We start from the raw sequence: 25,023 nt of genomic DNA, 5'->3' as shown, positions 1-25,023 counted from the left end.
AGACTAGTGGTAGTGACAGTGACTTTCAGTTTCATGCCGTCATTTGCCATTCATGGTTTGATTCATTTGGTTCCTGGCATTGGTATAGATATCATGGATGTATAATCCGTCAATGGAAGAACTCTGAAGGAAAAAAAAAGCAAAACGTTTCCTCCTCTTACATCAAGTGTCCTTAGTAATAGTAGTAGGTGAAGGTTTTTTCACAACCAACAGAATGTGGAGAACACAGATCATTACTATCATTCCTACAAACACACACATACAATCAGAGATTGGTGGAGGGATGGGGGGGGGTGGAGAAAGAGGGAGAGAAAGAAAGAGACAGACAGAGAGAGAGGGGGGGGAGAGAAGAATTTGATGGAGAGGCAATCTATTGCGTGACAGAAAAAGAAAGGGGGGAGGGGTAAAGAGACTGAGACATGATAGAGACAGAGAGGAAGAGACAGGGAAGAGAAAAATGGCAACAACAGTGTGTGTGTGTGTGTGTGTGTGTGTGTGTGCGTGTGTGCGTGCGTGCGTGCGTGCGTGCGTGCGTGTGCGTGGGTGTTCTTCCGTTCCTTTACAACATTTGCTATGAATGTACACACAAGTCTATACGCGATCAGTCAAAGACTACGAAAAAACCAGTCTGGCAGTCCAAACTGCCCGCTTCGTGTGTGAATGGCTGACGGCGGACAGAGTGGTGACAGGCCATCAGTGAACTAAGTATGCCACACACTGGGCCACTTCCTTGTTGGTCCAATTCCTCGTCCGGGTGAGATTCCACGGAAGACTGATGCTGCTTTCTTCCTTTGCCTTTCCTGGCCACTGCCGCTAATTGGACAGAGTGACTGTGTCACAGAGATGTATGTCCAGTATACAAGTCAATGGGCTGTGTGTGTGGTTGAGTTCCATCCAACACTGCACTAGGGAATGGACGTGTGGTCGCCGATATCAATATGTGTAGTAACAAAACGCTCTGTGTGATCTCGTGCACGGGCAGCGCTGTCCCGTTGAAGGGTAGCTGGTAAGCGAACTGATGCACGGCAGGGTTCGTTTTCCTCTTAAAGCCGAGAGTTAATGAACCGATAAATGAAATCAAATCATGTTGTCTATAAGCCCAGCCGACTGCAATGGAGGTATAACAGGGATGAATGCCCATAATTTCTTTTTAAACCCTATTCGTCCACGTCACGTTCAGTCCATGTAAAATCCAAATCAAATTTAAACCGTTAATTTCCTTCACTGGGAACTTCAGACAGAGAATTCAGAGGCGCATCCTGGAACATAGGTCTTCATGGAGCTATGACTGTTCAATATCCAACAAGTGCCGTCATTCTTGCTCCTTGGAGGCTAAATGTGCTGACCAGTGCTGCCCACAAAGTCTGCATGCCATGCATGGGACGAAAAGAAATGGAGAAGCAGATCCTTGAGCTACCCCCGCAATTACTCTGAATCGTTTACTTTTCTTTCTCATTTGATTTCCCCAGCATCTCCTGGTGAGTAAGCTGGTAGGAATCAGCATCATGTCCACAGGCCTAAAAAGGGATAGTTTGCGTGAACATGCGTGTACGCACAGACACACACACCATCAACACCTTCCCCGCTACATACACGCGCGCGCGCGCAAACACATACACATACACACGCACACGCACACAGTGTGGTGGATATGGGTTGAAAAAGATGGATGATGAGACGAGAGACAGACAAAAACACAGAGAGAAGGAAGTTAGAAAATATGCTTCACAATTTTTACCCCGTCAGAAATGAGCGATGCGCTTTTGCATGAGGTCTCGCCCTCCGGCCCCCACCCCTACATCCCCCCCAACACCCCCCTCCCTCTCTTCTTTCTACAGTACGGTGCCTGCTGTGGCTGTGGCAAAGATCCAGACTGTGAAGCCATACATCACGGCACTCCCTACTGAGCTGTCATTCGCCCTTTGCACCGTGTCTCAGCTTGGTCAAAAACAGTGGACACGTGATACATCACTATAGCACTGTTGTGGAATTTCCAGCCACATGCATCATCACTGTGGCACTCGTATGGATTTTCCTGTCACGTCCACCATCATCACAACACAAAAGTGGAATTTCAAATCACGTCCACCATCATCACTGTGGTACTAAAATGGATTTTCCAGTCACGTGTATTATAATCACAACACAAAACTGGAATTTCCAGTCAACAGAATTATTTTCTTTTAGAGTAATTTCCCGTCAGCGAAAATGGCAATATCTCAAAGATGATTTTCCAGTAAAAAACAACAACTGGTAATACCTACCTTAAAGTAGATTTTACCGGTCAGCAAAACTGATAGTATAAATCTCAGCATGGTTAATACCTCACGGTGGGTTTTCCACTCAGCATAAACAATACCCCAATGTGGGATTGTCGTTCAGTATTAGCGGATTCAGGTGGAATTTTGATTTAGCATTACTGGTGGAGTTTCGGTTCAACATTGTTAATGACTTGACATTTAATGTCGTTTCTGTACAATCAACACCCAAATGAAATTTCCGTTCGGCGGAAGAAAGGACAGACAGGATAAAAATAACGAAAGACCAAAAAGGAAAGGGAAGACAGAGAAATGACTGAAGACAAAACACTGTGGCAGTTAAAGAAAGGGGTATAGAGACGGAGGCACAGACAGAGAGAGAGAGAGAGAGAGAGAGAGAGAGAGAGAGAGAACGACAGAAAGAGAGAGAGAACGACAGAAAGAGAAAGAGACAGACAGAGAACAACAGAAAGAGAGAGAGAGAGACAGAGACAGACAGACAGATTGGGAGATGCCATACGAAGACCAAACGAGAGAGACAGAAACAACGACAAGGGTAAAAAACAAAAACCCAACAAAAAACACCTAATAAAGCATAGACAACTCACTAAACATAGTAACGACCCCACCTACTATGGTGAGCGCAAAACAATTACCTTTTACCTTTGGCAGTGGACCGCTCGGCTCCCGAGGAACCTCTCTCCACCCAGGTGTCTGCGCCACCCGGGGTGGACCTGCGCACTCTCCGTCCACGTAGTTTGCGACCGGCCGCCGATCGCCGATGGACCCTGCAACAACGTTTAAAGTTGGTTGACTGTGGTCCTTCAACCGCCTTCCAATGGTGAGGAAGATCATGAATTCTATGTCAGTTTGACAGCAACGGTATATTTGAAGAACAGTGTGTGAAGTATAGCCAATAACGTACGGTCAAGAAACTTCTTTTGGGGTTGGGGGATTTTGTTTGTTGGGCGTCGGCCTTGTTTCTTTTCTGGTTGTTGTTGTAGTGGTTGTTGTTGTTGTTGTTATAGTGGTTGTTGTAGTGGTTGCTGTTGTTGTTGTAGTGGTTGTTGTTGTAGTGATTGTTGTTTTCCGACATCAATCATTCGTAATCATTGTTATTTTGATCGCGGCAGCCGACTTTGCCAAAGTGTGCTCAGAATGGTGAGCAAGTCGACACGGGCCGGTACCACCCTTTCGTTTCTGGTCACATGTATGTGTTTTCGTTTGTTTGTTATTTCATTTGACATTTACAATCTCGAAAATACGCTTGCCCTGCGATCCGAGACAAAAAGATAAAATTCCAAAAGCCAGACAGACCAGCAGCAGACTTCACCTGTGCGCAGAGGTGTGTGAGGGACTGTCAATCCCGTATTGACTCGTCCAGTCACATCCAGTGCTGTATCAATCACTACCCAGAACGCTACTTCATAGTTTCCTGAGACTGACGGATGCATATTTGTTATTGTTATTGTCTTTCTTTTTGTCACAACAGATTTCTCTGTGTGAAACTCGGGCTGCTCTCCCCAGGGAGAGCGCGTCGCTACACTACAGCGCCACCCTTTTTTTTTTTTTTCTTCCCTGTGTGCAGTTTTGTTTTTCCTATCGAAGTGGATTTACCAGGAACAACCATTTTGTTGCCGTGGGTTCTTTTACGTGCGCTAAGTGCATGCTGCACACGGGACCTCGATTTATCGTCTCATCCGAATGACTAGCGTCCAGACCACCACTCGAAGTCTTGTGGAGGGGGAGAAAATATAGGCGGCTGGGCCGTGATTCGAAACAGCGCGCTCAGATTCTCTCGCTTTCTAGGCGGACGCGTTACCTCTAGGCCATCACTCCACTTAATATGATGATTATTCTACGGAAGTGGAAGTTTAGCATATTTTACCATGGACAACTCGCTTGTTGAGGTAGAGGGTGGGGAGTCACGTGCACGGAGAGCGCGCTGAACACAGGACTCGGGTTTTTTCTGTCTCCTTCCAAGGACCAGCACTCTCAGGCAAACCACCACAGAGATTAACTGGAGGTGGGAAGGAAATAATCCTATTCTCGCGTGGTTCGAATCACTGACTTGGGGTCTTACCCACCAAAACGGACGCTTTATCCACTAAGCCACTAGCCCACGTCTCCAGTAACTGTCTTCTCACCAGTTTTGCAAAACATTACCGTACCTGAAATCCCCCGTGTTCAGAACACACACGGAAACATAAAGAAAATCAAAGAAGCTGTATCAGATGTCAGGTACATGATAGGACAAGGTGCGGTTTTTTTTAGTTCGTGTGAGAGAGCCAAAGAGAGGGGGGGTGGAGGGGCGGGGAGAGAGAGAGAGAGAGACAGACAGGGAGAGAGACAGAGACACAGACAGAGAAACGTGTGTGTGTGTGTGTGTGTGTGTGTGTGTGTGTGTGCTTACGTGTGTGCGTGCGCGCGCGCCCCAAACTGTCGAAAGTCAGAAAGTGATATTATTTCTATCTTGCTGCTAGTATTAAACATTAAAAATTTTCAATGCACCATCCCTGTACTTTTTCTTTTATTGGTCTGTCCATTATCTGTATATATGCCCATACACACAAGAATCTTCCCAAGGTCTCATGACAAGGGAAAATCACCGTTGCTGACACTATCAAAGAATCTGCCCTCGCTTAAGTCTCTCAGCAAAGTCATGTAAGTCATAGTCCTCATAGTTTTAGTCTTATGGATGTGTCACTGGTGTTAAATTTCGTACGAAATATTCTGAAAACAGGGTCTGCCTTTCACATCAAACGCCTGAAGTATCGTGTGATGATGCTTTGCTAATAATTATTCATAACACGAAACTCGATCACTCCATATCCGTTTTCACATAACAGATATTTGGCAATCTACTATTTAAAAAAAGAAGTTATGTATCAGAGATGTAACATGATCACATGCTCTTAAAAAAACAATTTCCAAACAAAACAGTAATATCAAAACAATCAGGGTAGCTAGGTAGAGTTGAGTTTAACGACCTATCGGCTTCACGCCCTTAAGGTCAAGTTGTTCGTGGCTGTGGTCTTTTCCATGGGGGTGTGACGTGGTCAAGGCGTTGGTCCTGAAGGGTAGCAACAGAAGCACAACCTTTTACAGACCAATAAAGCTGCGGATGACCTTGCGCTTGATTTTCCGTGCGCGGGTAAGGGCATCATACAGAAGTAAATCCGCCGAGAAATTTAAAAAAAAAAAAAAAAAAAAAATCCCGAGGCGCCTCCTGAAGCGTTTTAATGAGGAGCATTTCTCGATCTTGTAACAGCTGACACCTGACCTTGTTCTCTGGAAGAAGCCAGTCATACTGACGGCGCCTGCAGACATGAAGCTCTCTAATTGCCCTGCGTCTGGTGCTCCTGTCTGTGTGTGTGTGTGTGTGTGTTGGTGGGGATGGGGTGGGGGTGCAGGGGTGAGCTCGAGCACTGGTGTGTGTGTGTGTGTGTGTGTGTGTGTGTGTGTGTGTGTGTGTGTCTGTCTGTCTGTCTGTATTGTGTCAGTGTCCACATCGGTTCTTTTTTGTATGCGCGTGCGGCCGGACGCCACTATCATACACATATAATAGTTTCAAGCCTTTGTTTTAGAACTTTTTGTTCTGTCATCTTCGACCTAAAAAAAAAACAAAAAAAAACTGCTGCGCCTGTTTTTTTCCCTAAAATGTTCTCCACACACAAACAGAAACAGAAACAGAAACACACACACACATGCATACGAAAGCGCGCGCACGCGAACGCACAGGGCGGAGAGAGAGAGAGAGAAGAGGAGAGACAGGGGGATGCAGAGATAGAAGCCGGCACACAGAAAGAGAAGGGGAGACAGAGACAGATAAGCGAGAGAGACAGACAGACAGACAAACAGAGAGACAGACAGACAGAGGCAGACAGAGAGGAAGAGACTGATACAGAGAGAGAAGAGAGAGGGGAGAAAAGAAAAGCCGGGCGCCGTGGGAGGGGCCGGGGTATGGAAGAGCAAAAGGAAAGCGAGGTAGGTGGGTGGCTACAGCGATCGGATGTCTGTGACGTGTGTGTAACGATCTGGCACGACCTGTCAGCGCAGAATCCCTGGCAAGATTAGGGGGCTATTCGGCTGCACGTCCAGAAACTAAAACAGAATGAGAAGATATGAGAAAAGCAGGCAGAAGTGAAGGAAAGAAGTAAGCAGGAACGGAAGGTGAGGATGAACGAACAGGGAGTGAGAGAAGGAAGAGGGTAGGATGGGTAGGGAATGAGAGAGAGGGGAGAGAGAGAGAGAGAGAGAGAGAGAGAGAGAGAGAGAGAAACGCTTTGAAACTTTAATATCATTGGCCATGAGGTCCTTATGACATGGGTGAATGCATCAATAGTCTTTCAATTTATAACAAACCTTTATAATAACGAATGAAATGGTGAAAGCAAATAGTGGAACAAAACAAAATTCTTTCCTTGAAGAAAAATGATAATAAACATAATAACTCCGTTCATTCATCTATTTAACATATTCCAATACTGGCTACAGAAGAAAATTGTTAAACCTATCTGACCACGTATTTATGCTTGTTGTGCGTTTTGCCTTATCTTCATAGCATCTGATATATAATTTTGCTAACAATATTATCACCTCGTGATCTTCTGATGTTAATGTACAGATATCCTTTCTTTTTGTAAATTCTTTAAGAAAAAAACAAAACAAAACAAACCAAAAACACATTCACTTCTCAAATCATCACATGATTGACAAAAAAGAGAAATACAACATCGCACCCAAGTTTCACCCCTTCCCCCACTATTTCTCTCCGGATCTGCACTAACCTCTGGTAGGGCCTATGAGGCTTTCCTACGGAATTGACGCTCAACTGACAGACACATCCTGTTGTTGTTGCTGTTCTTCTTGTTGTTATGTTGTTCTTTCTTTTTTCCCCCAGTGAAATGGAAAAAAGCACATTTACGTGTTTCGGCCGTGAAGCTCTCACACCACTGAATTTTCTCTTGAACCCCCACCCCCTCCTCCCGCCCCCCGCACCTCCCCATCCCCCCATATTTTCGCTTTACAATTCCCACATTTTCCACTCTACAATTCTATCGTTTTTCCCTTTTCAATTCCCCATTTTCGCTTCACAATACCCGCCCTTCCAACCCCCTGCTTGCATCCCCCGACACATCCAGGTGTCTCCTTGGGGTGGTGTGTGGGACGGTGAATGGACGGGCCGGGTAACGGGGAGTGGGGTGGGGTGGAGGAGAGGAGTTAGAATACAGTTCCATAGCGTCTGTGTTAAAAGCAGTAGGGATGCGCTGGGAGGCGAGGAAGGGTTACAGGGAGATTAGCAACTTGTCACGTTTAATCCCTTGTCTGGCAGTTTCCCCTCCCCCCCGACACTTTCAAACCCTGGGCAAAAAAAGTCTGTTCATGGCGAGTTTAGTTTGCATGGTGTTATCAGGAAGTGTGTGTGTGTGTGTGTGTGTGTGTGTGTGTGTGTGTGTGTGTGTGTGTGTAGGGGGATGTATGGGTGGTAAAGGTGTGTCTGTGTGTATGTGTGTGTGTGAGGATGTGTGAGAAAGAGAGAGAGAGAGAGAGAGAGAGAGAGAGAGAGAATGTGTGTGTGTGTGTGTGTGTGTGTGTGTTGTGTGTGTTTGTGTCTGTATGTGTGTCTGTGTGTGTCAGGGTCTGTATGTGGGTCTGAATGAACCCGGACCGCCTGAAACCCGACAACCTGAATATTAACACAAAGAAAAAACACAAAAATATTAATCTCACACTGAACCACATGCCTGACCTAGACTTAATGTGTGACGAAGTGGACCACCCATGATCGTGACTGCTTTGTACACGGAGGCGGTGACAGGGGCTGGGGGGGCGGTGGCGAGATGCTGGAGGGGGGGGATGTTAGTGGAAGGAAGCCAATTTTAAAAGCAAATATACATGCAAATTTTGTCAATGTCCACTGACACGATCAATTCACTCCCTTGAATGATATGTCTTTGTGTTGTTGTCTTTTCCCAGTTACCGACGATACAAAACAAGAACATGGGCAAGGTGGTTTTTAGATTCGAGAAAGGGAGTGCGTATACCTGCACACATCCACAAACCCTAATACACACAGATGCCCGTGCACGACTACATACATGTACTCTCTCTCTCTCTCTCTCTCTCTCTCTCTCTCTATCAGACACACCATCCAAATTATTTTGCAGCCAGCCAATCACCCAACTCAACACACACACACACACATACATACACCTCATAAATACAAAACAAAAATCGTTTTCGACTTTTGTTTCTAAAAAAAAAAAATCAACATTCCATTTAGATATCTGAAAATGATCCTTCTTCTGCGTTCGTGGGCTGCAACTCCCACGTTCACTCGCACAGACACGCGTGGGCTTTTACGTGTATGACCGTTTTTACCCCGCCATGTAGGCAGCCATACTCCGCTTTCGGGGGTGTGCATGCTAGGTATGTACTTGTTTCCATAACCCACCGAATGCTGACATGGAATACATGATCTTTAACGTGCTTATTTGATCTTTTGCTTGCGTATACACACGAAGGAGGCTCAGACACTAACAGGTCTGTAACACAAGGGGGTTCAGGCACTAGCAGATCTGTTTCCACAACCCACCGAACGCTGACATGGATTACAGGATCTTTAAAGTGCGCATTTGATCTTCTTCTTGCGTATACACACGAAGGGGGTTCAGGCACTAGCAGGTCTGCACATATGTTGACCTGGGAGATCGGAAAAATCTCCACCCTTTACCCACCGAGATTCGAACCCGGGACCCTCAGATTGGAAGTCCAACGCTTTAACCATTCGGCTATTGCGCCCGTCAAAATAATCCTTCGAAAAATGGCGTTATGGCAGTTATGCATAAGCTAACCACGACTGACAAAATAAGCAAAGAAAGACAATGACGTAAACATGCATGACAAAATGTGGAGTGATGGCGTAGAGGTTACGCGTCCGCCTAGGAAGCGAGAGAACCTGAGCGCGCTGGTTCGAATCACGGCTCAGCTGCCGATATTTTCTCCTCCTCGAGTAGACCTTGAGTGGTGGTCTGGACGCTAGTCATTCGGATGAGACGATAAACCGAGGTCCCGTGTACAGCATGCACTTAACGCACGTAAAAGAACCCACAAAAAAGTTGTTCCTTGCAAAATTATGTAGAAAAATCCACTTCGATAGGAAAAACAAATAAAACTGCACGCAGGAAAAAAAAATACAAAAAATGGGTGGCGCTGTAGTGTAGCAACGCGCTGTCCCTGGGGAGAGCAGCCCAAATTTCACACAGAGAAATCTGTTGTGATAAAAAGAAATAGAAATATAAATACAAATATACAAAAATCAACACCGGAACAAAAGACGAACGACACAACGTCATAAACAAGGAATCAGAACGAATCAGAGGTAACTTACAGTACGAAGCTGCTCGTGCGCCTCAAGTCTCTCAAGACGTCGTCCGGGTCACTTGACGCCATACTCTTCTCTGTAAAGTCCTTCGTTTCTTTCAAGTGGTCGGACTTGACTTCGGTATCACGGACGTCACATCACGCTGGCACTGTAGAACCATCCCAGAGAACACTAGCCGGGAAACAGAAAGAAATTCATCTGCTTTTAGACGGCATTGTGGTGTGAAATGTGGCAGTACATAGTCAGGTGTTCGCACGTCCTCGCGCGAGTGAACAGTGACACACAGACGCAGACTGATCGAGAGAGAGAAAGACAGAGAAAGCCACAGAGAAACTGAGAGAGAGACGGAGACGGAGAGAGACAAGAAGGGATGACACAGAAGGGGATGTAATATCCTGCCAGGAGCCAGTTGCATTTCTCGGACGGAAGAGCCTAGTATGGTCGTAACCCGCTACTAACTGTGTGTAGTATGGAACTGACCAATGGCGTAGTTAGGTCAACACTGGCATTTAGTCACGTGTAACTATCAAAAAGTTAGAACCAAGCAATGCAACTGGCACCTGCTGATCTCTTTTTTCTTTTCCCTTTTTTTTTTTTTAATCCACCTCCCACCCCACCCCATCCCCCCTTTTTTCTTTTTTTTTTGCCATGGCATCAGATCAGAAAGACACCACCAACAAAGCTTCCTTCTGTCAACAGTGCCTGCTCAGTCGACTAACTGCAACACGCGGGAGAACCCGTCACTAGCTATGAAGTCCCGACGACCGCCAGCAACACTGAAGACTTGGACAGTCATTGCAGCCATGGACCCGGTATATAGAACAATGTAATATTATTTTATGTATTATCATGCCTGAGACCCAGCCTGTATGTATGCATGCATGTGAGAAACGGATTCTTTGTGTATGTTTTTATAAGACTGGTTCCGACTGAACTGGTGACGGACTGGTGAAGAGGGGGTGGCAGAAACGCAGACAGACAGACTGGCAGACAGACAAAGACAATATTAGTATGCAGACTTTCGTGGTTAGTCTTTTACAGACTTCGATGTGAGCAGGCTTTCGCGTCAAGTGTTGAATACTCTGGTGCAAGAACCAAAGGTGAGGGCAGGCGACAGGGGTTCTTTATTAGCGTGTGGGGTCTACCCCGGGTGACTGTCACGGGCATCACCCAGGGGTCTTCTTCGGCTTGACACGTGCACAAAGGGGTTCACCCGGCGCCAAGCGGTCATGGCCGTCTTTATGCAAATTTGGGATCCGCTCCCATCGCTCCTTTTGATACCCTGTCTCCATCTCTTGTCTGTTTCTTCCTATCTGTCTGTCGTCTTCTCTCTGTCTTCCTCTGTCTGTCTGTCTTTCTGTTTGCCTCTCTGTTTCTTTCTCTGCCTGCCTTCTCCTCTCTGTCTGCCTTCCCCTCTCTGTCTGTCTCTCTGTCTCTGTCTGTCTGCCTCTATGTTTATTCTCTGCCTGCCTTCTCTCCGTCTGCCTTCCCCTGTCTGTCTGTCTGTCTGTCTGTCTCTTTAGCCCTGCATTGCACCATTTTTCGCAACACACGATTACCGTGCACTGCACAACACCACATGTGTACGAAACTATACTGCCCTGTATGGCAGCACATTACAATGCACTGCACAACACGCGATACAATACCACTACAATGCATTTATACATTTCGCATAGAAGTGCACAGCACTGTACTATGCCATTACACTTCACTCCTGCATGACAAAATACGCTGCACGACACACTGCACTACATCATACCTTTACACTTCTGTATTACAAAATGCACCGAACAACACACTGCATTATACCAATACAGTACACTTCTACATTACGCAATACACAGCACAAATCGCCATTACCCACACCGCTCTGCACCACACTGCACAATGCTGTATTTCACTGCCCACACCGCTCTACACCACACTGCACAATGCTGTATTTCACTGCCCACACTGCTCTGCACCACACTGCACAATGCTGTATTTCACTGCCCACACCGCACCGCTCTGCACCACACTGCACAATGCTGTATTTCACTGCACACACCGCACCGCTCTGCACCACACTGCACAATGCTGTATTTCACTGCACACACCGCTCTGCACCACACTGCACAATGCTGTATTTCACTGCCCACACCGTACCGCTCTGTACCACACTGCACAATGCTGTATTTCACTGCACACACCGCTCTGTACCACACTGCACAATGCTGTATTTCACTGCACACACCGCTCTGCACCACACTGCACAATGCTGTATTTCACTGCACACACCGCTCTGCACCACACTGCACAATGCTGCGTTTCACTGCCCACACTGCTCTGCACCACACTGCACAATGCTGTATTTCATTGCACTTCACACTGCTACAGAACATGTACATGTTCGGCAGTCGATTAGGAAAACAAACAAGTCCAACCACCAGTTTCACTGAAATGTTTTCCACAGTCTTATGGCAACACGTCAGTCACAGTGTTTTCCACAGTCTTATGGCAACACGTCAGTCACAGTGTTTTCCACAGTCTTATGGCAACACGTCAGTCACAGTGTTTTCCACAGTCTTATGGCAACACGTCAGTCACAGTGTTTTCCACAGTCTTATGGCAACACGTCAGTCACTGTTTCTCTTGATCCGGTCCGATGTCACTCTGTTCCTGTTCCTTTCATTTCCCTTCCTCTATTACCTGTAAAGCTCCCGATCCACTCAAAGTCCGTCAATGTTCGTATTTTGGGCCACGCGTGTGATCAATGTCTGAGCAGTGACAGTTCAAACTTGATCGATTTTTTTTTTCTAATCCAAAAAGCGGACAAGATAACCAGTTAAACTATTTACCTCAACTGTACGTCTGGGACCGTTGTTGAACAATATTAATTAACAATGGCAGAAGTTACCGACAGCTCTCACGTCAGTACTTTTCCCAGTCCAGACTGGGGAATACACTTCGCCAAGCAACCTGGGCTGGGCATTAGCGATCTCAGCAACGCTAAGTTTGCTTAGCACCAAGGATTTTCCAGAATCTGCGGTAATTCCATATACCTTGGACAATTCTTTAAGCAAAGCAAATTTAACGCTGCTAAGAATAATCATGCAGTCTAGCCCAGGGGTGGACTGAATGAGCGAACTTAGCACCACCGCCTGCTTATCGTTAAGAAAGTTCCCAACTCCACGGTAATCTCCATGTACTTGGGAACATTCTTAAATGAGGAAACAGTGCTGCAAAAATCGCCTCCTGCAACCCGACCCAAGACCAAAAACGTAAGTTAGAAGCCGTGGCTTTGAGTGAGACAGCATTTTTAGTCAGTGTCGACTCAGACTTGAAAAGTAAGATTCATGTAGCTGATCGCGCCGTCTGAGTAACTTACTACATACAACTGCAACCAAATCCGTTTCCATGCACTGCGGTGCAGCAGTGTCTGACCTGCGATGGATCGGAGTCTTTTGAATAAGTAAGCAAGCTGCGTGCGAAGAACGCAGTTGTCTCGGACGTCTACCGGATGCAGACCTATCCGATATCATGCCTGTGCAGTCTGAAACCCTTAAGAGTGTTTGTGAACTTGATGTGAGCCAAGGTCACTGGATGATATACTGCGTTCGTTCGTACAAAAAGAACTAAAAAAGAAAATGTTCTCATGCAATGACCGTCTTGCTATCGGCAATGTTTGTGGTTTACTGCACAATTATTTCAAGTCATATGCAGCTGTCACATGACAACCTGATCCGGCGGCTGAACTCTGTTAAAACTATTCTTTTTCTTCTTTTTTTTCTTTTTTTCCGCACAAAGTGGAAGTGGTTATACAATAAAGATGATCATTAAAACATTAGATTCACCGGGGTTTTATGTTTGTTATTTCTTTCTGGTTTGAACGTGTACAAATAAAATCTTGTTTTGTTGTTGTTGTTGTTGACTGAAATGTACTAAAGGTCGTACTAAACTTCAAGAGTTTACCAATCTGACGACAGGCTTGGTTTATTAGAATATTTTTACAACTTCGTTATACACCAATCCCACATCCGGTACTTTTCAAGTGTAAATACTCACAATACACTTGCTCTGTGTGCGCGCGTGTGTGTGTGTGTGTGTGTGTGTGTGTGTGTGTGCGGCGCGCGCGCACACACACACACACAAAGAACGAGAGACGCCTTGACAGAAAGGCAGCGGACACAGACAGACACCAACACAAACACGAGAGATCAAACACTCAAACACTCACCCTTCCGATCACAAAGACGCCAGCAGTCGGGAATGCAAGACTAGGGACGGGACGGGGTCGGACTGGCTTCCTTTCTTCTGTTTCGTCACCACGACCTTGCCTTTCCCCGACAGCCCGGGCCACGTGGTAGTAGGCGATGAAGCGACAGTGCGGAACCTCCACTGTGGGGAAGTAAACAGCCATAATTGTCAGCGATACACCTTGCAATGCCCTTGCATGGAAAAGTTTGGAATAAGTTACGTACGTGTACAAAGGCACTGTGCGTCAGTCCGTTCTAATTCTGACACACATGGCGCGTACTTCTGGCTATATTTGGTTACGCTTGCTCAATGTGTTACTGAGGCAGACTGAGAGAGTTGCGGTGGGAGTGGTTGAGAGAATAAAGAGGGATGGAAGGGTGGAGAATGAAGGAAAGTGAGGAAGGGGGTCAGTTGACAAACTGTCCAATTATCCTTTCTTGAGGATGGTGGACTCTGTGTGTGTGTGTGTGTGTGTGTGTGTGCGTGCGTGCGTGCGTGCGTGCGTGTGTGTGTGTGTGCGTGCGTGTGTATGTGTGTGCGTGCGTGTGTGTGTGTGTGTGTGTGTGTGCGTGCGTGTGTGTGTGTGTGTGTGTGTGCGTGCGTGCGTGCGTGTGTGTGTGTGTGTGTCCATTCAGGTACTCAGGTTACAAACTGGCTTCAGACTGGCTAGACATCCAGTTGCAGTAAGACTGACAAGACAGACAAGCTTCACTAATCAAAGGTATTTCGTGTTTTCCCCATGCAATTTTCTTTAGCCAGGCTATTCACGAGCCCCGTATAACCGTCGAAAGCAAAGATATGAAGAAGCCGCAGAAGCTTTTTGAAAACTTCAAAGGACTGTTCAGTCACTATCATACAACACGAGCTTGACAGAAACATTCCTGTTGTCTCTCAGTCAAATGGAACAAAATTAATGGGATATATACCTACTCTGTCAAAGCAAGTCAACATGGTGCAAAATCGTACAGTTGTTCAGCCGCACTTCAGTGACGGAATATGTCAATTGAAAGGGAAAATTAAAGAAAAATAAAACATCAAATAAACGCTAACAACTGTGCACCACCAACAACCTGCTAAAAAAAAAAAAGACGGTCTCTTCCTAAAAGAAGAAAAGACAGGCCAGCAGAAACCACCTCAGTGAACGACACAGTGAGAGAAAAAAAAACAACAGTAGCCTGACTGACAGTTTAACGAGGCGCAGAGAACATTAATATTTTGCACGTGAATGAATGAGGAATGCAATGGAACGCCGATCGCTTTTTATCCCACAGGTTAGACTGCTGCTGTAGCAAATTTCCTTACACTATTTTTTACACATAACAAATACAGAGATGTTATCAATCAACACCCAAGAAAAATTTTCTATTGTTAACAAATACACACACACATACACACACATACACAACGCGCGCACACACACGCACACACATACAGAGAGAGAGAGAGAAAGGGTTGTTTGATCAGTCAGAGGGAGGGTTGGGGAGACCACAAAAAGATACTGATGATAAAAAAGTTATACAACATAGTTTAACACATCTGGAAAAATTTTAAACTAACTTCAGTGATAAATAATCCGACAATGGTGAAAGCGAAAATAGCGACCATTTCAATAAAAGTGAAAGTAGACAAACAAATTGAAGAGCAAGTGAAGAACACACACACACACACACACACACACACACACACACACATTGAAGAGCAGGTGAAACACACACACACATACACACACATGCACACACACACATGCACACACATTGAAGAGCACGTGAAACACACGCACACACACACACACAACACACACACTGTAGAGCACGTGAAACACACACACACACACACACACACACTGTAGAGCACGTGAAACACACACACACACACACACACTGGACCGTGCTACAATGTTAACAGGATTCACTTCCGTCTTTCCGACATCAACAGACAACAAATCAACAAGAAGAAGTACACTGTACAGCGAACGTTCCTCACAACCATGATGACAGGTTCGAGAGGCAGAGAAGTCAAGTGTCCCCCTCTTCTCTGGCTCCCACGACACAGTATCTGCCCCCAAGAGAAGTAGCACCAGTTAATTTCTCCATCTGTGTGTGTGACCTCGCTTCACTCCCCTGACATGACCGTGGCCATGGATTTCTGATTTGTGTCATCGACATCGGAACCCCTCTGATGACATTAACTGGCTGAGTGGCGGGCTCTATTTACGTTTCTTAATTTCTGATTTGTGTCATCGACATCGGAACCCCTCTGATGACATTAACTGGCTGAGTGGCTGGCTCTATCTATTTACGTTTCTTAAATGTGTGTTATACCTAGTACCATTTTCGTGGAAGTGACTTAGTTTAAAGACCACCAAAGTTAGGTTGCTGATTTTTTTTTTCGTAAAAGCTATTAATAAATCACCGCGACTCAAGATCGACACTGAGGAAGAAATCGGAGATACTGATCTACAAATAGACATACAGAGAGAGAGAGAGAGAGAGAGAGAGAGAGAGAGAGAGAGAGAGATCTACAAATTAATACAGATATATGTATAGACAGGGAGGGAGGATGGGAAAGACTTCAGTCCAACAAAGATAGCAGTAATAACTTTCTTTTCGAGATAGAAAACCTTTACCTATCGGAAATGTCTGACAGATTTTGCACACAACCACAGACATTGGCTTCGCTACAGGAGATGTGTAAATTTAGCTCTGACAAAATCAAAGAACGAAAATTATTAGCAAAAACATGCATCGTCACGACTTGAGAATCAGACCTTGACCGACTGATCTTGAACAGAGACTGGACACACAGCGGATGAACAATATCTGTGAAGATAATGTATGATAACCTCCCACCATACCCCTACCCCTCCGCCCTCTTCCTTCTGTTTCTTTCTATCTCCCAGTTTATGTTACTGAACGAAACCCAACCAAAGACCTTATGACTCCGAAGAACGTCCACGTTTTAATAAGCCGTTTGATCCTACATAGTGCACATGGACACAAACGTCGGAATGAGCTGTCTCATCGTTAGGAATGTGGTTGTTCTGGCCTACGATGGTGACTAACGGTGAATCTGTCCCTGCCGCAATCACTCTTTCCACGAGACATCCAGGCAGGTAAACACATGTCTTTCCCGTGTTTATCGTTTCATTCTGACTGAATATTTCCGGAAAAGCAGACTGCTTCCACGTCTTTCATCGTTGCATCCGTTGTCTGGGTCATGTCATAGCGTTTCGTGTCTGCCGGTGTGTCAGTTTTGGACTGACTGTCATTGAGTCCAAGAGTCATCGTGGGAACTGAACAGTAACAACCACTGAACAGTCAATCCCAGCTTGCACTGGCTCACATGCAATGACCAGTCAGCCCATCCCAATTTTCAAACCATCACGCGCATGCATGCAAGTGTTATTGTGTGCGACACACACACCACACGCGCTCGCGCACATACACACACCGGCACACTCAAACACACACACACACACACCGGTACACTCAAACACGCACGCACACACACACACACACACACACCAGCACGCTCAAACACGCACACACACACACAGACTAGTGTTTGCACGACCAAGGTTTTCGCTGTTTGGCTTCGTGCATTGGTGACCCCCTCGCCCCTCCTCCCCCTACCCCTCACACCACCCTTCACTCTCTCTCCTCTCTCTCCCTACCTCTCTCCCTCGCTTCCGAACCCTGGTTCAAAAGGTGAAAGGGTGATGGGTTTTTCAAACACGACAGACGTGACTGATTCCACGAGACAACCTTTCAATACGCTGTTCCTAGTAACCTAGTTTCACAGATCAGTGGAAATTTAAAAAAGCGGCCCCAGAACACCCTACGCGACTCCAAGTTTACAAAGTTACGTAAATAATCTCTGTGATGATAATGACGATTACCTGAATATAAATGAAAGAAAAAAATAATCAAAGAAAGGAAAGTATGAAGTAGGAGAGAACAGCAAGCAGAAACAAGAAAACTACTAAAATTCCCACAAAACAAACTGACGCACGGAAAACTCTTAATTGAACGATATCAATATTTGCGCGCACATTAGTAGCTTCAAGGACATCAAAGACACGTGTGACTATACATGTCTTTTCCGGAGCAGTACACAACTTCAGTAAAATGCGAGAGAATTTCCGTCAAAGAACCCCGAGAATTTCTGACATTATCAACAGGAAAGAAAAAACGGGGTTACAACATGTACTAATATCTATCTGTACCGATATCATCGCTTCATCTATACACTACAATTACAGTAAAAGTGGTTACGCTAAAAATTGAAACTGTCCAATGATGATGATAATGATAAGAAATGAAAATAAAAAGAGTAAGAATAATATCCCCACCTAAGCGTCTTTGCAACACTTGCAGATTTGGCCTTTTTCACTTGACAAACAACCCAAAATATTCATATTAAACAAATTTGCTCAAAAGAATCAGATTCACAGAAAACATTACTGGCCCAATCTATTACTATAATACAAACCTGAGCAATGTCAAAAATAAATCAAATGGCATGATATGACCTGTCTGCGGAAGCTCACCATTTCTTCGCGGGAAAGAAAATCATTGTCGTCTGCAGAGGGAAGGGAAGTAATCTATGTTCTTGATTGCTTACCTTTCCTGTGCCAGTTTTCGTTTTCTCAGCCTACTTCGCCTCTTACTTCTTTTTTTTTCTTCTTCTTTTTTTCTTTTCTTTTTTTTCTTCTACTTTCGCTTTTATTGAAATGGTAACTATTTTCGCTTTCACCATTGTTCGATTAGTTGTCACTGAAGCTAGTTCGAAATTGTTTATATGTGCCGAACTATGTTTGTTAAATGTTTGTACCTTTTCTTGGTCTTCCCATTCCTCCCTCTCAATGTAATAAACAATTTCCTCTGTGTGTGTGTGTGTGTGTGTGTGTGTGTGTGTTTCTTAAGCATACTACAATGACAAGATGATGGCTACAGACAGGCCTTCTGCATTTCGCGCCGTCACTCATTTTCTATCAGTGGTTAATTCGTTTCGATAAAAACAGAGAATAAAAGCGAAATAAAGAGAGAAGAAGAGAGAGAGATTGTCATATATGCCAAACACAAATATCAGACTTTTTTTAAAGTATAGGCCTACATATTCCCCCCGACCTCAAACATAAAAAGACTACTTACGAAACACCTCTAACTCTATTTACCCGCTTTTTTCTTTTATTATTTTTTGTTTAAATTCCACAGCGTTCAAGTTTTAAATCACACGGTGACAACAGGGGTGTGTTAGGACACAAAATGCGTCTCAGTCTTTCATTAGCTCCAGACTAGAGGTTCGTATGTGTAGGGGAAGGTGGGGGAGGGGCGTGGGGGGGTGAGGGGGGTGAGTAGGGGGTTGGGGGAAGGGCTCGGGAACGTGGGTGTGTCTGTATCTCTGTGTGTGTGTGTGTGTGTGTGTGTGTGTTATGGGTGGTGGTGGTGGTGGATGTGGTGGTGGTCAGATGACTTAACAGGTTACAACTGCGCATATCCAGCTATAATTTATCCGTCTCTGGTATCCAAACGTGTGTCATCCCAGCTTAATGTCAACGTATTTTTATTCGTTCGAGAAAAAGTGAATAAATGAATAAATGAATAAAAGGCATGTTGCCGTTCTTACCTGATTTGGTATCGTATGTCATTGGTGGTCCAGATATCACCAGGGCGGATGCAGCAGTCTTCCTGTTTGGCACAGTTCTTTGTTAACAAAATTCACCGCCTCCTAAACTGACGAAGTTTGTTCTACGTGGCCATAAAGGCGTCTTCTCTGAATCAGTAGTGTTCTGAGTGCATATGTAATCATTGTTGAACCTCAAACAGGATCTTGTTCCACGTCACCGGATGACCTCCTGGCGTCCTTGATTGGCAGGAGTGATCTGGACATCAATGCATAATTAATTAGTCCGTCTGCCATTGTACTACCGATCACAAACGTACGTCGAGACAGAGTAAGGCAAGGACAGATAGACAGACAGACGGACGGACCGACGGACGGACGGACAGACAGGGCTGAGACACAGTAGGGGGTGGGTGGTGGGCTCGGGGAGAGGGGAGGAGAGAGAAATGTGAGAGAGAGAGAGAGAGAGAGAGAGAAGGGCGGTTGGGGGACGGCAAGAGAAAGAGAAAGACAGAAAATGGTAAAAAAAAAAAAAAATTAAAAAATAATTAAAAAGCACGAGAACATCTCACGTGACTAATGTCTCAGACATAGCACAGCGTCAACTCTCTTCGTGAACCTCGCCCAACAAAAGTGATTCAGTAAAACTGAAGTTTATTCAGCCACTCCCCTCGTCCGCCCCCTTTGTCAATGACAAGACCTGACTAAGCGCGTTGGGTTACGCTGCTGGTCAGGCATCTGCTTGGCAGATGTGGTGTAGCGTATATGGTTTTGTCCGAACGCAGTGACGCCTCCTTGAGCTACTGAAACTGAAACTGAAACTGTCAATGCGTCATTTTTTTCCCCTCGGACTCAGAAGTCCACCACGGTGTCACTAAAACTCGAAAAGACTCGAAAAGACGCGAAAAGACACGAAAAGACACGAAAAGACATATGAAAAAAATGTGAAAACGCGAAAAGACATCCGAAAAGAATGTGAAAATGCGAAAAGACAGACTAGATATTCCAGGACTTTTCATGTCTTTTCACATTCTTTTCCGGTGTATTTTCGTGTCTTTTCGTGTCTTTTCGCGTCTTTTCGCATTTTAGTATGACCCCTTGGTGTCACTAAAACTCGAAAAGACGCGAAAAGACACGAAAAGACTCGAAAAGACACGAAAAGACACGAAAAGACATATGAAAAAAATGTGAAAACGCGAAAAGACATCCGAAAAGAATGTGAAAATGCGAAAAGACAGACTAGATATTCCAGGACTTTTCATGTCTTTTCACATTCTTTTCCGGTGTATTTTCGTGTCTTTTCGCGTCTTTTCGTGTCTTTTCGCGTCTTTTCGCATTTTAGTATGACCCCTTGGTGTCACTAAAACTCGAAAAGACGCGAAAAGACACGAAAAGACTCGAAAAGACACGAAAAGACACGAAAAGACATATGAAAAAAATGTGAAAACGCGAAAAGACATCCGAAAAGAATGTGAAAATGCGAAAAGACAGACTAGATATTCCAGGACTTTTCATGTCTTTTCACATTCTTTTCCGGTGTATTTTCGTGTCTTTTCGCGTCTTTTCGTGTCTTTTCGCATTTTAGTATGACCCGTCCACCACACAACACGCATCGAAGAAGAAGACAGCTAAATCAGTTTTCGACCTGTAACATTGCATCAAGCTCAAAACCAAGGCAATTCTGTTTTCTGCCTATCTGTACCCACTACTGTAAACCATACGGAAACTGGTCTCTCGGAATAGACGACCGATTGAGTCACAGAGGCACTGAGATTTCGGTATGGTGAACGAGATGTTATCATACACACGACCCTTTGAAGACTGGGAGATTTGCAAATGGAGGCCAAGAAGGTTTGCTGCTGAATCATTGTATGAAGTCTCGTAGAAAAAGAAACAAACAAAAGTATGTTTGTTTGTTTTTAAAGCAGAATTATTTCAGAATGATAAATGCAGCTTTTTCAAACTTATGACCATGAATTTGGGTCAAGTGAAGCAGATGGATCGTTTAAAAAGTGGTTGAAGTCCGAGCCACTTTGAAGCTGGTCCAGAGTTTGCGAAACATTGCCTGTCCATGGGTATCTATCCATGCACGCGTGCGTATGCATGCCCTCACACACACACACACACACACACACACACGCACTGCTCTTCTAACTAGCATCACCCTCTCCCAGGCAGAACAGAAAAAAGAAAAGAAAAAGAAATAAAAAGACAGAAGCTGATCTTTATATGGGAGTGGGGGGAGGGAGATAGCTCACAACTTCAGTTTGTAAGGGCTACGCGCCCGCGCGACTTTGTTTTCTTGGACTTTCCGCCAGCCTTTTCTGGTTAAAAAGAACAAAGGCCAAAACGAAACAAAATGATTTCCCTGCGTGGTGTCAGTTTGTGGGACTGTAAAACCAATATCGGTCCCAGGACCTCAATCTCGACGTAGTGCATGTCATTCCCACCACTATGATTAGATCTTCCGTGGGTTTTTTTTTCTCCAACCCTGAGCCCTTGATAACTACGTGTCATGTATAACGTAGCGTAGCCTGTAGTACCCCCCACTGAACGGGTTATGTGAAAGGTTAGAGCACTCCTGTTTCGTCACAGTCTGTCTATATATAGCAAAGGCCCTCACAAACCCATGGATTATCTTGCTACCACACGTGATCAGCTTGCGTCACACAGGAATAAAATACTGATTATAAAACTGGGATAATTATAGATACTGTTCTGCGAAACAACAAAACGAAGCCAAGCAAACCCATCCTGCTGCAGCGAAGTCATTGTCAGTGCCTTATTTCACCTACCTTGACTGCCACACAATTGTGAACTTTTTAAAAAGTCAATAAATGAATAAACAAAACAACAAAAAACACTATAGAAAAGATATTAAATACCATGAAATAAACTTAGAAAATAAAGTAACAAAAAAAACATGATAAAGAAATAAATCCAAATAAGATAAATTTGGAAAAATAAAATAAAATAAAATAAAATGAAATAAAGGAATTGCTGCTGATAACCTCCGTGTCCGAGACAGTTTCCCCGCTAAAACAACGACGTTAAACACCCATGAGAAGTCACACTTCCGTCAGTTCGTCGCCTGTGCCGCCACCCTCATAACGTCCATTCATCTCCTTCGATAGCGGTTTTCGGTGGTTGTTATTGTTATTGTTGAGGTTTCCACAGTTTCTATCGTCGTCGCGACAACTGATTGAACTGAAACCGGCTCCACGTAACATGGGCCTTTAAAGACTTTCAATGAGTGACGAGCCACAATGCCGGGCTTCACAACAGGTCATAGCAAAACCGAGCCATGCACTCAGACACGATTACCTCTTACCTTTCTGCTGTGTGATTGGCTAGACGGAGAGGAAATCCACACTACTGAAATTATGCATAATGAATATCTAAATATGAGAAGAAAGAAAGAAAGACAGAAAGAAAAACTGCTTGAATGAAGGAAGCTATCCCAAGTCATGCGTGCGTGCTTGACGGTGAATGCACTCACTCCTGTGCAGTGTCGTCATCGCCGACAGGGAGTTTGTTGTGTACGTGCCGGCAGTCTTGTTCCAGTGTGGCTGGTGGGTGGACACGCAGACACACAGTCACACACAGTCACACACACACACACACATAAAAGAAAGGAGGAGTGTCCCCGCATTGCCCTCACACCCTCCCGTACCCTCGGCCTCCTTCCTCCCCACCCCCACCCCTTCTCTCTCGCCCCCAACCCCATCCCCCCACCCCCTCCAGCCCCCTGGGTGTTGCGAAGACCTTCAAGCGTCTGTGTTGCATAATTATGCACAGTTTCAGATACATTAAAATAAGGGACGTTCCGAGTGAGAGAAAAACAAGGACAATACCCCCTCCCACCACCCCTCCCACACCCCCCCCTCTCTCTCTCTCTCTCTCTCTTTAAAGACAAGGTACACAAAGAGAACTTTACCATCCAACCGCCTTCATACCAGTCTCTCCTCCCGCCGTCTCTCTACACCCTCCATCTCTCTCTTTGTCGCTGTTTCTGTCTCTTTCGTTTGGTCTTCCTGTGACATCTCCTCCCCACCCTCCCCACCCCCCTTCTCTCTCTCCCCTCCTCTCTCTCTCTCTCTCTGCCACTCCTCTTCCCCAGACTACAATTTCGAAGCCGACCGATATCTTGGTTCTCACTCTTTTCTCTAAGCCCTGCGCCCTTTTTGACGCAACTGCGGACATCCGGTCATTTTCACACGCACCCACCGTAGGAAGCAGAAACCCCATGATACCAAGACAAGAAATATAGGTTGTTCCCATTTCTCTGCGTTTTTTTGTTTTTTTTGTTTTTTTTTGTTTTTTTTTTTAATGTTCTGTTTCATTTTTCGCTGTTTAACAGTTGTGATAATGATAAAGTATATTCTTCTTAGAATTGGGCGAAAACAACAAAGTGAGAGCTGTGTAATGTATGGCTTCTCTTCTGCAATGGGAATTCATCTACAGCTTTATTTTTTTGTGGAGGACTGTGGATCTCAAACTAGGAGGCAAGATTGCACTGGCTCTTGGTGCTGCAGCCTTGGGGACTAGTTGGCATCTGGGGACCATCCCCAACGCCGAGAGTGGGATGGTGTAACTTGGGCAAAACACTCACCATTTTTATCAAATCATCGCTCAAATAGTCGGAACGACTGTTGCCTCCTTTGCTGTTCTTAATGATCACAGTTCTGGCACGACTATCATAAAAAGATCGTTTTGAGTCATTGTACATTTTGCATGTGCTCAGATCCCTGAAAATGCTTAGAACCTACAATGACTCATTCCTGTGATGATCAGTGGCCAAAACAGTTGTTTGTTTTTTTTGTTGTTGTTTTTTTTTTTTCCCGGACTTTCTTGGGTCGACCACCGTTTTATTATATATATATAAATTCATTATGACATTCAGAATAGATGAGAAAAAATGTGAACATAAACAATAACAGATATAAGTGATTATGTTGATATATATACCTACATATATACACACACACATATATATATATACACAAACATAGATACACACATATATATATATGCATACACACACATACACACACATATACATATACATACACATACATATATATATATATATATGTATATATATACACATACATACACATATACATACATACACATGCATATATAGTTCATAACACAATCAAACACATGAATCATTTTATGGTTTTTAGTGACAATATATAAAGTCACAGACACAAACACATACACCGAAACATAAGAACACGCGCACGCACGCTCGCACGCACGCACACACACACACACACACACACACACACACACACACACACACACACACACACACACACGTTTTGCTATGTCATTCATCTTTATGCTGAGTGCAGAGCTGCAGTCATTTCTAGCCCAGCCATGTTACCATTGTCTTCTACGTTCGTTGACACCCCCCCCCCCCCCCCCTTTTTTTTCCCCTATCGCTGTATCTTCATACTATTACACATCACATTACTGTTACAAAGACCTCTCTGATCGCTGTATCTT

At 44.7% G+C, this 25,023-nt stretch overlaps 1 protein-coding gene across 4 annotated transcripts in view; it reads right to left on the bottom strand.

Annotated features, from left to right (window-relative positions):
* The window catches only part of LOC143284026 (uncharacterized), a 64,631-nt gene extending 41,678 nt beyond the window's left edge, over positions 1-22,953 (bottom strand). Inside the window, exons 1-5 of one of the 4 annotated variants that reach the window (XM_076590582.1) lie at positions 22,841-22,953; positions 19,513-19,768; positions 13,865-14,025; positions 9,652-9,816; positions 2,915-3,046 (exon numbers count right to left, since the gene is read on the bottom strand). In XM_076590582.1, the coding sequence (XP_076446697.1) occupies positions 2,915-3,046; positions 9,652-9,713 (194 nt within the window). In that variant the 5' untranslated portion in view covers positions 9,714-9,816; positions 13,865-14,025; positions 19,513-19,768; positions 22,841-22,953. Of the gene's footprint in view, positions 1-2,914; positions 3,047-9,651; positions 9,817-11,508; positions 12,180-13,864; positions 14,026-19,512; positions 19,769-22,520; positions 22,713-22,840 lie in introns of those variants that run through there. The other 3 variants (XM_076590581.1, XM_076590583.1, XM_076590584.1) reach the window with 3 other exon arrangements.
* Positions 22,954-25,023: the final 2,070 nt, after the last annotated feature.

This window comes from Babylonia areolata, chromosome 7 (genome assembly GCF_041734735.1).
Source record: "Babylonia areolata isolate BAREFJ2019XMU chromosome 7, ASM4173473v1, whole genome shotgun sequence".
Taxonomy (NCBI): Eukaryota; Metazoa; Mollusca; class Gastropoda; order Neogastropoda; family Buccinidae; genus Babylonia; species Babylonia areolata.
This window is presented reverse-complemented; position numbering and strand designations above follow the sequence as displayed.